At 40.8% G+C, this 12927-nt stretch overlaps 1 protein-coding gene across 4 annotated transcripts in view; it reads left to right on the top strand.

Moving 5' to 3' along the window:
* tmcc3 (transmembrane and coiled-coil domain family 3) overlaps nucleotides 1-12927 on the top strand; it is a 74823-nt gene that overhangs the window by 39124 nt on the left and 22772 nt on the right. The window contains exon 1 of one of the 4 annotated variants that reach the window (XM_036149006.1): nucleotides 890-1175. The exons of 2 other annotated variants lie outside the window; for them this stretch is intronic. In XM_036149006.1, the coding sequence (XP_036004899.1) occupies nucleotides 1173-1175 (3 nt within the window). In that variant the 5' untranslated portion in view covers nucleotides 890-1172. Of the gene's footprint in view, nucleotides 1-889; nucleotides 1176-12927 lie in introns of those variants that run through there. One more of the 4 variants, XM_012873825.3, reaches the window with a different exon arrangement.

Genomic DNA, 12927 nt, shown 5'->3' with positions numbered 1-12927 from the left:
TATTCCTTAAAGGTCCCACGAGGGTTATCTGTGGTTTAGTCTGTGTAATCTTTTGAGACCCTTCAGGGGATGTTCCCTATAGGTTCCCAGGAGGTTATCTACAATTTTCCCAACGTAACCTCAGGACAGGGGAGACCATGTCCAGTCCTTGAGAGCTACTATCCTGCAACTCCAGCCCTTCTCCAGCATACCAGAATCAAATAGCTGAATTCCCTCAACAGCATTCAGTCATTCAGCTCTGCAGAGGCCTGGTAACGAGCCATTCATTTGATTTAGGTGTCCTGGAGAAAGGCTGTAGCTCATGAGTTTACCGACTGGTCTCAGGCACCTCTGCTCAAGGGAATGTTCTATAAAGATTGGTCTTAACATAGACAGTATGACTTTCTGACCAATAACTTTACCAAAATAAATTTATGAAAACTAACAAAATAATTATTTTAATTATCTTAATTCTTCATTTAGAAAAATAAAATGAATGAAATTGTTTAAAATGTACCTTATATGTTAGCTTAAACAAGATTTTGTGAAAATCTATTCTATTTATTTAATTTATTTCTATTCTAACAAAAGAAAATACTAATTTAGCAAAAATAATTACAAAACTACAAACCATGTCTCTATATAAAAAAATGTTTTTTTTACATGTATTATTATTTTTTGCTTCCCTTTTTTATTTCGTTGTGCATTTTGAATTCAAATTAACTTTTGTTTGAAAACTACTCGTAATCGCTAAAAGAAGAAAAATAATTCCCAACCCTTGCTGCTATTTTTCTATTATTTTAATTTGAGCATGAATAAATAATTTTGGGTGTATTTGATATGTGCCGCAGCCCCTCCCTCCAGCCTGCAGCGGTGGGCGGAGCCTATACACACACTGTGCCTCTCCGGCTCGCGCTGCGCTGAGGTGGATTACCGCGGCGGGCAGAGGGAGAGGGAGGAGCGGTATCTTCTCCGCCGTTGGTCGGCTTCCAGAAGGAGCGGAGCGGCGGCGGCCGTTGCAGTGATGGCATCTGTTGCTCCAGACATGTCAACGGTCACATCTAGATCCGCGGACGACGAAACGGGAGATCCAGTCCGAGTCCTCTGATTATTATGTCCGGAGCTGCTGGCGCTGCTGCCGCGGTGAAAAGTTTATCAGAAGTGGGGCACACGGTGAATTCAGCGGCTGGAAAATGGTAAATATGGGAGTTGTCGAACAGCTAACCGACGTTTTAGTTGCCGGTTGTTACACAGACGGACGTTTTGCTTTTTTGTGGCTCTGCTTTTTTACCAAGCGACAGGTCCTGGCATGTTTGGTTTAAGAAAGACTGTCTTCATTTACATAAGATGTACTTTTTTCCCCTTTGGGAATTGTAGAAGTCTTCTTCTATGGCTGATGCTGATATTTAAAGGACAGCTAATTATTATAATCGTAAAGCATTTTAAACGCCTATGTATGGGATCAGTTGATATTTGGTATAGTAAATGTCAAATATATATAGTAGCTCCTATACAGAGGCTGGAGAATTATGGAATTTGAGTCAAATCAAGTGACATTTAGGGTTGTCAGAAATAACAGATGTATGGATAAAGTTGATACTAAAAAAATATTCAAGGAAGCTCGTTTGTGTCTAATTTGGTGCAAGCAGACCCTTTCTCATTTGCCCAAATTGTGGCACATTCTTCTGACAGCAGCTCTGTAAAATTAGAAACACTCAGGCCCCGATTACACAACAATGATCTATTGAAAATGGGATTTTTTTCACCCCCCTGTTCTGTTAACAAATTCACTAGTGGTGCTGTTCTGTGAAAAACTGTACATGCACTTTGCCTAAAGCCACCACAACTCACTGTTTGTGACGGAGATTAAAGTTTTCCTGTGGACTGTTGCTTAAGGTGACTTTGAATTATAGCTGTGCCTAGCCGTGGTTATTTTCAGAGTCAGCAGCCAGGACAGTAATGTTATTCGCCATTTTTTTTCCCCCTTCTTCTTCTTCTGTGGTTTTTAACGTGGTAGGCAATTGCAATTTCTACTGATTTCTGTCATGCTGCACATGAACCAGGTCATTCCCTGTTAGGAAAATCCAGTTTCTCCTGCTTACGTGACACCAGAAACCGGGACGTTGTGGGATCATTGCGCTCTGGGACCCGTTTTCAAATTCTGCTGCTGTCAGAGAAAACTGTCGCTGTTGTCGTTGGGAGACTGTTTTGACTAGAAAACGTTGTCGTGTAAACGGGGTTTCTGACACTACCCTCCCTGCAGCCTCGCCTGACCAAAACAATGATCCGGAAGTTTGAAATTCTGGTGAATACAGACAGAATTTTTATTTTATTTTTTAAAAACACGTGCAACCCTCTTTAGACGAAAAGTTAAACACAAAATCGTTCTTCAGAGGAACTTTCTTTATAGGGCAGAAGGACAGGGGGAAAAAAAAGCCGAATCATGCGGTACGCTAGCAGTACTGACGCTACAAGCTAACGCTAAGAGCTAAAGCTACGGCGCCTACGTTTCAGATCACGTTAAAAAGGTCGGTAAAGCTCCTGTTTTCGCAACTGTGAAGTAGTAAACTTCCCGGACGAAATAAGCTAACAGTCTCTGTTTAAATATTAGCTTGACCGTCAGCTAAATGCCGGGGTTATGTCGGTCTGAGTTCCCCCCGTCGCGATCCGGTCCCGAGGTGCGAAGTTCGTAACCAGTGCAATGCTCCGCTCTGCTGCGATACAAATCAGTGCAGGAAAATGTTAATTAGCTGATGGCTCAGTTGGCTAATAAATAGTGAAGCAACGAAACAAACCAGTACACCCCCCCCCCCCCATGTGTCATGCATCAGATTGTTTTGAACGTAATTTATTTATCCATAGAATAAGCCTTTAATGGCATCTCAGTGGTCAAATTTATATCGACATTGTTATTGACGGGAAACAGACGCACAAAGTCCAGTGAATCAAAGGTATATACTTCAATAAAGGATATTAAACACGTATACAAATTATCATTTTACTAAAAAGGAAGTGGCACATAAATTGTATGTTTTTCTAAATAAGGGCTGACTTATCTATAGGATATTAAAATATTTTTCATATCGCAGTTAATCCGATTTTGTGCTCCTAACTAGAAAGAAACCTTTGCAATCATTTTTTTTTTTTTGCTTTGGTATCGAGTATCCAGGATTTCTCCATCAGTCCTTTACTCGATCACTCTATACTTTTCTCCATCTGTCACTCTGTCCGTTCGTCCATTTATTTGCCATTTTGTTCATCCATACAGTTTGTCTCCCAGCTCATTTGTCCATTAGTCCCTCCTTTCCTCAGTTGGTTAATTCGTCCATCAGTTTGTCCATAAGCTCTTCCGTCCCTCAGTCGTCAGTCCATCCTGTTCTCCATCCATCAGTCCATCCGCCTATGTGACCGCCCGTCTGTTTCTCTCTCAATCTGTTTGCCCTTTCATCTCTCCATTTGTTCATCCTTTTTGCCCAGTCTGTCCACCCCTCCATCCATTTCTCCATCATTCCATTAGTTTGTCCATTCTTTAGCCTACTTATCTATATTCATATGTCCGTCTGGGAAGCTGTTCCTATATCCATCTGTCCACCAATCTATCAGCCCCTGCTTTTGGTCTGTGACTCCCATCTCCACATCTGTTTGTCCGTCAATTCATCCATCTTTCCATTTCTCCGTCCTCTATCTTTCCACCTGTCTGTCTGTCCGCGCGTTGTTCTAGTCTTTCCAGTTTTTACACGTCCCACATGAAAGCCTGCCCTCTGTAGAAACGTCTGCCAAAACTTCACAGTGATCCTCAGCCTTTTATAAAATGGGCAAAGAACGACTGAGAGATCAGGAAATCTGAGTTTAAGAAGGTGGGATTTGGACACGATTTGGGTAATAAACTCCTAATTCTCCTGTGTTTTTTTTTTGCATGATAATCCACGCTTTCTTTGATATGTTTCCACCTACAGTGGAGGCCATCCGGGTTGATTGGTTGTCCAGTCTGTATGCAGGTGTTTCTTTTTAGTATACAATAACATCCAGGGATATTGATGGGGTGTGTAAGTGGCACCAGGGGAGTGAGCCATGTTCCCAAGCTGTGCTCCCCGTTGGATGGCAGCCAGCGGCCCGTTAAACAGAGGCTTCCTGTCATGTGTTGCATGAATGCCACGTATGTTCTGCTGCTTGTGTCGGTGCGTTACGGCTCCTCGAGGTTGAGTAACACGGCGGACAGATTCCTCTTTGTCCCAGTTTTAGGAGTCAGAAATATCAAGCCTACCTTTTTTTAAAGTGAAGTGGGCCTAAATGGAGACGAAGTGCTCCGTATTTTTGTGCTGCCTTGTAAGTCAAGGGCGCAATTTAAACGCTCCCCGTCAATTTCCCTCGGTCTGAAATAATAGTGAAAAGTGCTAGAGTTTTGTGAACAGGGGGGGCTGGTAGGTATCCTTGCGGTACAGAAAATCCTTTCAGGTACACAGAACAACATGTACTGTTTTTTTTTTTTTTTTTACTGATGACACCTTTTAGGAGCCGTTCAGTGGCTGCTGACTGTTCTTTCATCTGTCGTTAGCCGGCTCTCGGGGAACACTTGTGGTTGGCCAAGCATCTCTCCATTGTATGCACCTGGAAGCGGTTTGTTGCTGAGCAGCTCTGATGTGAAAAACGCCTTGCTCAGAGGCACCCCAGGGTTTTTATTTTGTTTTCTTTCTAATCAGCAGCTGGGGAGTTTGCTTAAGGAAAAATAAAAAGGGCGCTTGGTGAAATTATTTTAGCCAATGTTTTGTTCTTGAGGATCCATGTCTCTTTTGATCACCAAAATATTCCTGTTAGAATTAATTCTTTATGCTGTATTTGTACTTTTACGTTCCTACAGTGCTGTGAAAAATGTTTTGCACCTTTTCAAATTTCTTCTTTTTGTGCCTATTTATCACAATTAAATGTTTCAGATCGTCAAACTAATTTTAGTTTTAAAACGAAATAGAGCAAATGCAAAAGCTAGTTTGAGTGTTATCATAGCCTCTTTTTACAGTCCAACTGTACGAAATAACTGGCAACAACCATTTTTACATCATTTTAGAGAAATTCTAGCTCTCTCTTTGCCTAATTGTTTTAATTCAAGCACATTGGAGGTTTTCTAAGCATGCATGGCCTGTTTACGGTTAGATTTAAGTCCAGACTTTGACTAGACCACTCCAAAAGCTACGTTGTTTTTAGCTTTTTAGAGGCAGACCTGCTGGTGTGCGTTGAATCATTGTCCTCCTGCACAACTCGTAGCACCTGAGCTTAAGGTCACACACCGATGGCCGGACATTCGCCTTTAGGAGTCCCTGGTAGAGAGCAGAAATCCTTAAATTGAAGCAATGTGTCCAGGACCTGAAAACTCTCAAAATGGTTCGAGCCAATCACGTTGCAGTATTGTGGTTTGAGGCGGGACCTATCGCTGTGACTAAGGCGAGAGCTGCCGAGCCCACAGCCGAAGTCACATCTGTTGTCTGAATCCACGAGTGTCACTGTCCAGATAAGCGTGCCTTGAGCAGCGTAACTTGTGGTTTCTCATGGCGCCTGCTGCTTAAAACATTTCCATTCGATATCGTGATTGATTAAAACCAACCCTTGCTAGGCGTCTCTTTGACCAATTGGCTCGGAAAGTTCTTCTGAATGTCCCTTCTTTTCCCTGAACGTATTCAATAGGAGCAGTCCTGGGTTGATGATGTGCAGAACAGAGAGTCCCACACATGATCAGTCTGGCTTGCCAGGTTTCTCCTTTTGGCCCCGTAACCCTTCCTTGGATGCCCTTTTTACCATATTCTTATTTTTGTGGAAACATGTTCACTGAACTAAGCTGACGCCTGCGGTGGTTTAGATTAGTGTTGCACCGATACCAGAATGGGACGGGGCCCTGATCCAGCACTAAAATGGTGGTATCGGTATCGGTGAGTACCAACAAATAGGGCACCGATACCATTTTGATGTTTGTATGTCACTTGAACGCAGCCTTCTCTCTCCCGACTAGTATTATACATGTTATATAAGTTCATGAAAGTTGCACTATTTTGGCATTTGAGAGCCAAAACTCAGGGTTTAAAAGAGATTATTCAATTATTAATGTAATTTTACTGTCTTACTGTTGCACTACTATTATACATGTTATAATTTCACGAATGTTGCACTATTTTGGCCTTTGAGAGCCAAAGGTTTATTCAACTATTCTCACCCATTCCAGGTAGGTAATAAAAAGTTCTACTACCCTAAGTAGTATGCAGTTCTTCATATATACACACACATCAATTTCAAACAGATGGTATCAGTATCGGCCAATACTGCACAGCCAGGTATCAGGTATCGGTATCGGGGCCAAAAAAATGGCATCGGATCAACACTAGTTTAGATGATCTTCTGGGTTCTCGTGAACTCCTGGGTGAGTTATTGAAGCACATCTGGAGTAATTTTGGTAGCCTAACCCCTCCTCAGAAAGGTGCACGTCTAGGAGTGTAACTCCACACGTAGCCGTACCTGAAACATCTGGCTATGCCTGCGTATGCTGCACACTGTGTGCGACAGAGCATTTGGGGTTAGTCTGGGTTTTGCCAAAATAAAAGAAAAAAGTATGAGTTTGAATTTTTGAACTGGCTATAGCATCTCATATTAGCAGTTAGCTGTTTAGCACAGCTAACATATTCAAAACTATGTGTAGATTCTTACAGAAACAATAAAGTTTCCTTTAGGGGTGCCAATATCAGCATGTTTCTCCGCAGACCGAGATCAAGCAGAGCAGCTCTGTCCTGTTCAGCCTTCCTGTTATCATCTTAATTATCTTGCTTTTCTGCACCGACTGAATGAATAAGTTTTGTCAATGAAGTTACTGCTCCCTTTAAATAGGTTGTTTATCCTCTCTACTTCCTCAGACTTTATTTTAGGCACCTCACTGATGTCGAAATCGGCAAACTGATTGGAAAATATTAGATCTTTAAGTTTTCAACCAACCGGTCAGCGTTATTTCTGGTGAGCAGCTGATTTCTTGCTGTATCTCTGTTTTCTCTGCATACGCCCTGAGGGGACCCGCTTCGCATACCTTCACTGTGACGAAAGCTGCTGATATCAGTGAGGAACGGGATTTGCTAAAGACAAGGATTGACTTGTTTTATTCAGACCTCTGTACAGATGGTTTCCCGAAAGGTCAGGCTGTGCAGGTTTTTGTGTCTGAGGGGGTGTATTATTCATGCGTCGGGTAGGCTCACTTTCAGACGCTTTCAAAGACTTCATTCTCTTTGCTCAGGCTGGACCGGGTGCCTTTTTGATCCAGAGGAAAGAGGATGGGGGCGTGTTTCCTTCTCCCAGCGCCTTACTGTGTTCCCTTAGGCACACAGCATGTTTGTCTGCCTTCTTAACGGAAACATCGTCTTTCCCAAGCTTTAAGTTCACTTTCCTGGCACACCTCCAACAGGAATTTATTCCAAGATGATCAAAAATACCTAGAGTCTTCAAACAGGCACATCGATTTTTAACTTTTTTCCTTCATTTGGGTTGAATACATGCTGTACTCCATGAATTGCAAACAAATTAATCTCTGTGCAACACTGGTGGTTGGTTTTTTTCAGCATATTAAATGTTATCTGTACCCTTTATAAAGTCATTATTTCTATTCAGTGGGTATACATTTAAATTGATTTGATTAGAAAGGCAATGGAACAACAATATTTTAGAAGAAATTTGTTCTTTCATGATTCTGTTGTTCAACCCAGTGTCCTAAACGTAGAGTATCAAGGAGAGGTTGCCGATGTTTGAAAATCAGGACCTTCAAAGGTCGTTATTGCAAGCCTATTATTTTTATTTCTACAGCCGATCAGGCATGGACTTGTTTCCACATCGCTCAAATGTTTCATCCCACTGATCCTGTTATTTTAAAATGAGATGCCATATAAAGTGCCAGAGTGATTTCTCTGGCTGTATGGAGCGCTCCTCTGATACGCCACCTGTAGCTGCACACTTCCAGTCAGCTGGCTGTAAAAAGGCTAGAAGAATATGCTTTAAGTTTTGCTGCAGTAGGCATAATTGTTCCTTTTTCTAGCCCAACCCGACTGAACCCTATCGTTGTGTGGCAAGCTAATAACAGCTAGCGTTAGCTTATGTTGTCCGGGAGGTTTACAGCTTCGCTGACCTTTCTATGTTGCTCTCAAACAGCCGTGTTGTACTGTTAGCTTAGCTAACAGTAACCAGGTAACCAGAACCCTGCAATGTACTTTTTATTTTGTTTAATTTTTTAGTCAACGTTGTAATACCTTGATGATCTCATACTGATCTAGGCTGGTGCCAAACACAAAGTTCTAATTACGACACTCGAGCTATTTGCCCTAACTTGTATTTAATTTGTTTTATTAATCCAGCACCAGGTTGAAACTTGAACCCAGTTGACCGTCCTTTGGGGACTTCTAGGGAGGGTTGGACTTTAAATTTTATCACAATATATTGTGGTACTGTTCTGATAATGATAAAAGTGATGATACTATGTGGCTGTGACTTCATTATAGCCGTATAAGTACAAATACTGTCCTTTTTAAAAGGACATTTAATACTGTAACATGGATTAAAACTAAATTTGAAATAAGTCTCATCAGGACACAAGTTCCATGAAGAAATTTTATTTTTAGTCACTAAAATGCACACAGTAACTACATTTAATTATATGTTTTAATTGACTTCTAACAATTGGTACTGTTAATTTAAGATTGAAAGTGGATAAAATGGCTAAAATGATCAGAAAGTTTCACAATAATGATAAAACGATACGATAAATGGCCAGCCTTACTTCTAGGACTTGATGATTTACAAATATTTTAAAGAAACCCTCAACCACCAAGAAGCCTTTGACACCATTATATTGTTCATATAGTCAATTAAACCTGGTTTGTATTTAGTAGGGATCTTGCCTTACTAAAGAAAACGCTCAAATTGGTTGTATTTCCTGAACTAGAGCACATATAAACATTTTCCAGAATAAATCCATTTACCCCGGCAGGATCGTAGGAGTTTATCCAAACTGGATCAGAGCTTTCTCTCCGTCTTTCCTTTTCGGCTTACCAGAACGCAGCTTTTGTAGCAGGTCTGGTTGTGAAGCCGGCCCAGAGAGCGAGACCTCGTCTGCTCCACGGCCCTCCGGCCCATTCAGACAGAACAAAGAGGGAGGAGTGAGCGGCGCTGAATGGGCTCTGACGGACGGTCCTCGCCTTGGACTCACTTTGTGATTACGGCGAGGTGCGAGGCCCTGTCGTCAGGGCAACTGATGGAATGTGATTCCCTCCGCCTGCTGCAGGAATAAACGAGCAAAACGAGTAAAAAAATAAACGACGGCCTGTAAATGAGGGACGGTAGGGGCAGGAGAAATGCGGATAAATCGAGGTGTTTCACATGTGAACATGTACGGCCCTCCTCCGTTCGGCGCATCCTTCTCTCCGGGTTTTTTGGATTACAGATCGAGTGGGCTAAGCTGACAGTGAACAGATGCCCAGCAGCAGCAGCGATGGCGCGTGTGTGATCACAGTGGATTAGCGGGCGCGCTGATACTGAACCCATTAAAGAGATCCCATGTTGGGCTGACACTCACGCAGCTTTATGATAGAAAGGCTAGTTTTTATTCACTGTGAGCGCATGCATACCGGGCGAGCCGTCTAAATCTGCTGCAGCACAATCCAACGTTCCGGTTTCCTAAAGTTAGCTACTGCAACCGATTGATTCATAAATAAACTCAACGCTGCTTCTCCATGATTATGTTGGTATAGTTTAGACTCTGTAACAGTTTTAGTTATATTCAGAGGGTTTTATTGACAATTTGTCTGGCACGCCTACATCCAACATTATTGAACTTATTGGGGAACTGGTTAATGCATCCGGTACCTGCTAGTTCTGATTTTTGTATTTTTATTTTTTTATCCTGAATTGACAGGATTTAGAAGTGGAAACATGCCCTCCTCCCTCCAGGGCCAAGGGAATCTCTCCTCGCAGATAGGCTGTTTGCTTTGATAGTTAAGCAGCTTAATTTAGGTTTCAGACACTTTCTGCTGGGTGCAAAATCTGTTGTTTGAGACGGAAGGAAAGTTTAGATATCTTTATAAAAAGGTGTCTTCTCTTTTCTTATGTAATGGATATCATAAACTGAACCCAAATTGTCTGCATAATGTTCGTTTATTGAGTAATGTAAAGTAATTGTGTCTAGCTTTTTGTGTGGACTGAGACCAGTAATATCTGGTACAAAAAAAAAAAAAACAGATTTATAAACTGTGTGGAAGAGTATGATAGGTTAAATAGAAAAGTTAGAAAATAATTGGATTCTTGAGCTTTATTCTCCTGATCTGTTGTCTAAAAGTGCATCTGCTCGTCCGTGCCGCCATCTTTCCCCCCATTAAGCTGTATGTCGATATCCATCCATATTTTTGTTTTGTTTTTTCCCCTTGAGGTTCCCTATATAACACCTGACCATTGTACCAATATATATCATAAATTCATAATGAATTTTTGTATTTATACATTAGAAATGACCAAAAAAACTATAGGAACTCTTAAAATATGCACTGGAAAAATGTTTAATGTTAACAGGAAGGGGTGTAGAATCCAAACAATGGCCACTACAGGTGTTTGTGCATTGATATGTGTTTACATAAATTTTGATAATGTTACATAACTGATTTTTAGCCGGTAAGCTAATTATTCGCAGCCCTTTTTGGCTCCCGTTTTCTTCTTTTGGGGATATTTCTGCCGTTAAAAAGCAACGGTGACCGTTTAAGACTACAAACGGAGGTTGTATTTATACGCGGGACCGGCACCCCTTGTTTTAAAACCGCGAGATATTCCAGCGCGGCCCGATTGAAGAGCTCCAGGCCCGTGACACCTGCAGAGTTCAGTTATATAACCCACTGGGGACACTTTAAAACGCTCCCACGCCGTCTGAATGAAGCGGCCGGGCTATACTTACACTCATGTCAACTTTTTCAGTGTCCTCGGCTCTGGTACGTATGTTACTTCATCGCTGCGAGTGAATCATGGAGGGCTCGAACATTTGTTTTCTAAAAACAGAATGGACTGTGCACTATGTGTCTGCTGTTCTTTCTTAGTCTGCCTGGCTATATATATATATATATATATATATATATATATGCAGTTGATATCAAAGGATTAAGAGACGCAGTCATTGTTTACAGTCCTCATAAATATACTTTTTTTTTTCTAACAGTGCATACATCTATGCTTTTTAAACTAAAAGGTGCCATTTTCTGCTGCCAGTAAAGGAGATATTGTTATAAAAACCCATTCCAGAAATTAACTGTGACAAGAACGACTTCACACTTCAGGGGGGCCATTTATTCAGCCTACATGTTTTTATTAAATTTTTTTTTTTTTTAATGGATAAAACGAATGCTTTTGACAGAAAGAAAATCTGAGTCATCGCTACAGTCGATGTAAATGCCTGTTAATGCGTGTCTGACCCACTAACATTTGTTCTTTCAGGAGAAACAAAGTAGTGGTTATTCTGGCATTAAAAGACATTTGATTACAGTCTGGCTAATGGAGAGCCGCAACTTCATTCTGCCCCGAAACTTTGGCTCAACTTTATAATCTTGATCTGTTTAATTTTCTGTTTTCATTTTGTCCTTTGAAATAACTTCTTACATTTTATTTTATTTTTTCTACGTAAAGCCCAGCAGCCTTAAATTCTGAGTGTTTTAATTTGCGATGATCTTGGTGAGTCATAAAGAGGATGCTCTCCTGTAGGGCCTGAAGCTGAAGCAACATGAACAAACTGAACTGCGCAGCAACGTAAAAGTTTTAACCGGACAACCTGACTGTGTGTCAGAGACTGAAATGATCTGAGCTACCCGGGCAGGATTGGCTTTCTGTCTGCATTCATCTGTTGGGGTATTTCCTTTTTATTAAAGGGTTCATTTTGAAAGATTTACTTATTGCAATCATGTCATTGGGGGGAAAAAATAAAAAAATTACCTTCTTCAAAGCAACATCAGCGCGAATCATGTCGCAATTCTAAGGGACTGACTGGACGCGGTAATTTGTAGAACATTTTATTTCAAGTGTAACATTTTATTGCTGTACGTATCGGTGATATATTAGGTTAGCTGGATGAACTCGGCCACATGCTCACACCTCAAAGCTGATATATTCAGCGGCTGAGATGCTACACCTCACCGAGAGTAATGGGAACAAACAGCAAGTAGAATGATCAAGTTCAGGATTTAATGTTTTATGTAAATGTTGCTACTAAATTACTCATATTTGGGATGTTTCCTAATATTGACTGTGTTATCACAAAGCCTTAAAATCTGTAAATTGGTTCTCTGGTTCTTTGCGCGCTTCATACTCTGGCATTAGAAAACCAGCATTCAGACTTCTGTGCACTGCAAAAAGGGATCTAAAAAGAAGTAAAATGTTCTTAAAGTTAGTCTATTTGTCCTCGATTTGAGCCAGTAAATAAGGTTATCTGCCAATGGAATGAGTATCTTGACCCCTAAAATAAGATAATTAGACATCCTGCACTTGAAATAAGATGATGGAGATGAATTGTTCCTATTTTCAGTGGAAAAATCTTATTCCATTGGCCAATAGTCTTATTTACCCACTCAAATCAAGGACAAATACACTCATTTCAAGAAAATTTTTACTTATTTTTAGTTCTGTTTTAGTTCTGCAATTTGCATGGACAGAACAGAGACTTTGCTATTATATGTTCAGTCTTCCTGGTATCTTATAGTCTTGCTCTCTCTCACCGTCTTGCAGCCCTAATGAGATGCATAGCGTTGTTGATACAATTGTATAATTCTTCCTTTTAACTATCTTCTTATCATCTTTGTGTTTCTCCCTACTTCATTTGGAAACACCTAAACAACGCTGAAAATAGCTAACTTTAGGTCTCTTGTTGTCGTTTTTGTTTTAATCGCCTTATGAGTAGCGCAAGAGAAA

The sequence above is a fragment of the Fundulus heteroclitus genome, chromosome 17, assembly GCF_011125445.2.
Source record: "Fundulus heteroclitus isolate FHET01 chromosome 17, MU-UCD_Fhet_4.1, whole genome shotgun sequence".
Classification (NCBI taxonomy): domain Eukaryota; kingdom Metazoa; phylum Chordata; class Actinopteri; order Cyprinodontiformes; family Fundulidae; genus Fundulus; species Fundulus heteroclitus.
Note: the sequence above shows the minus strand (reverse complement) of the source record. Positions and strands in the feature narration are given on the sequence as shown.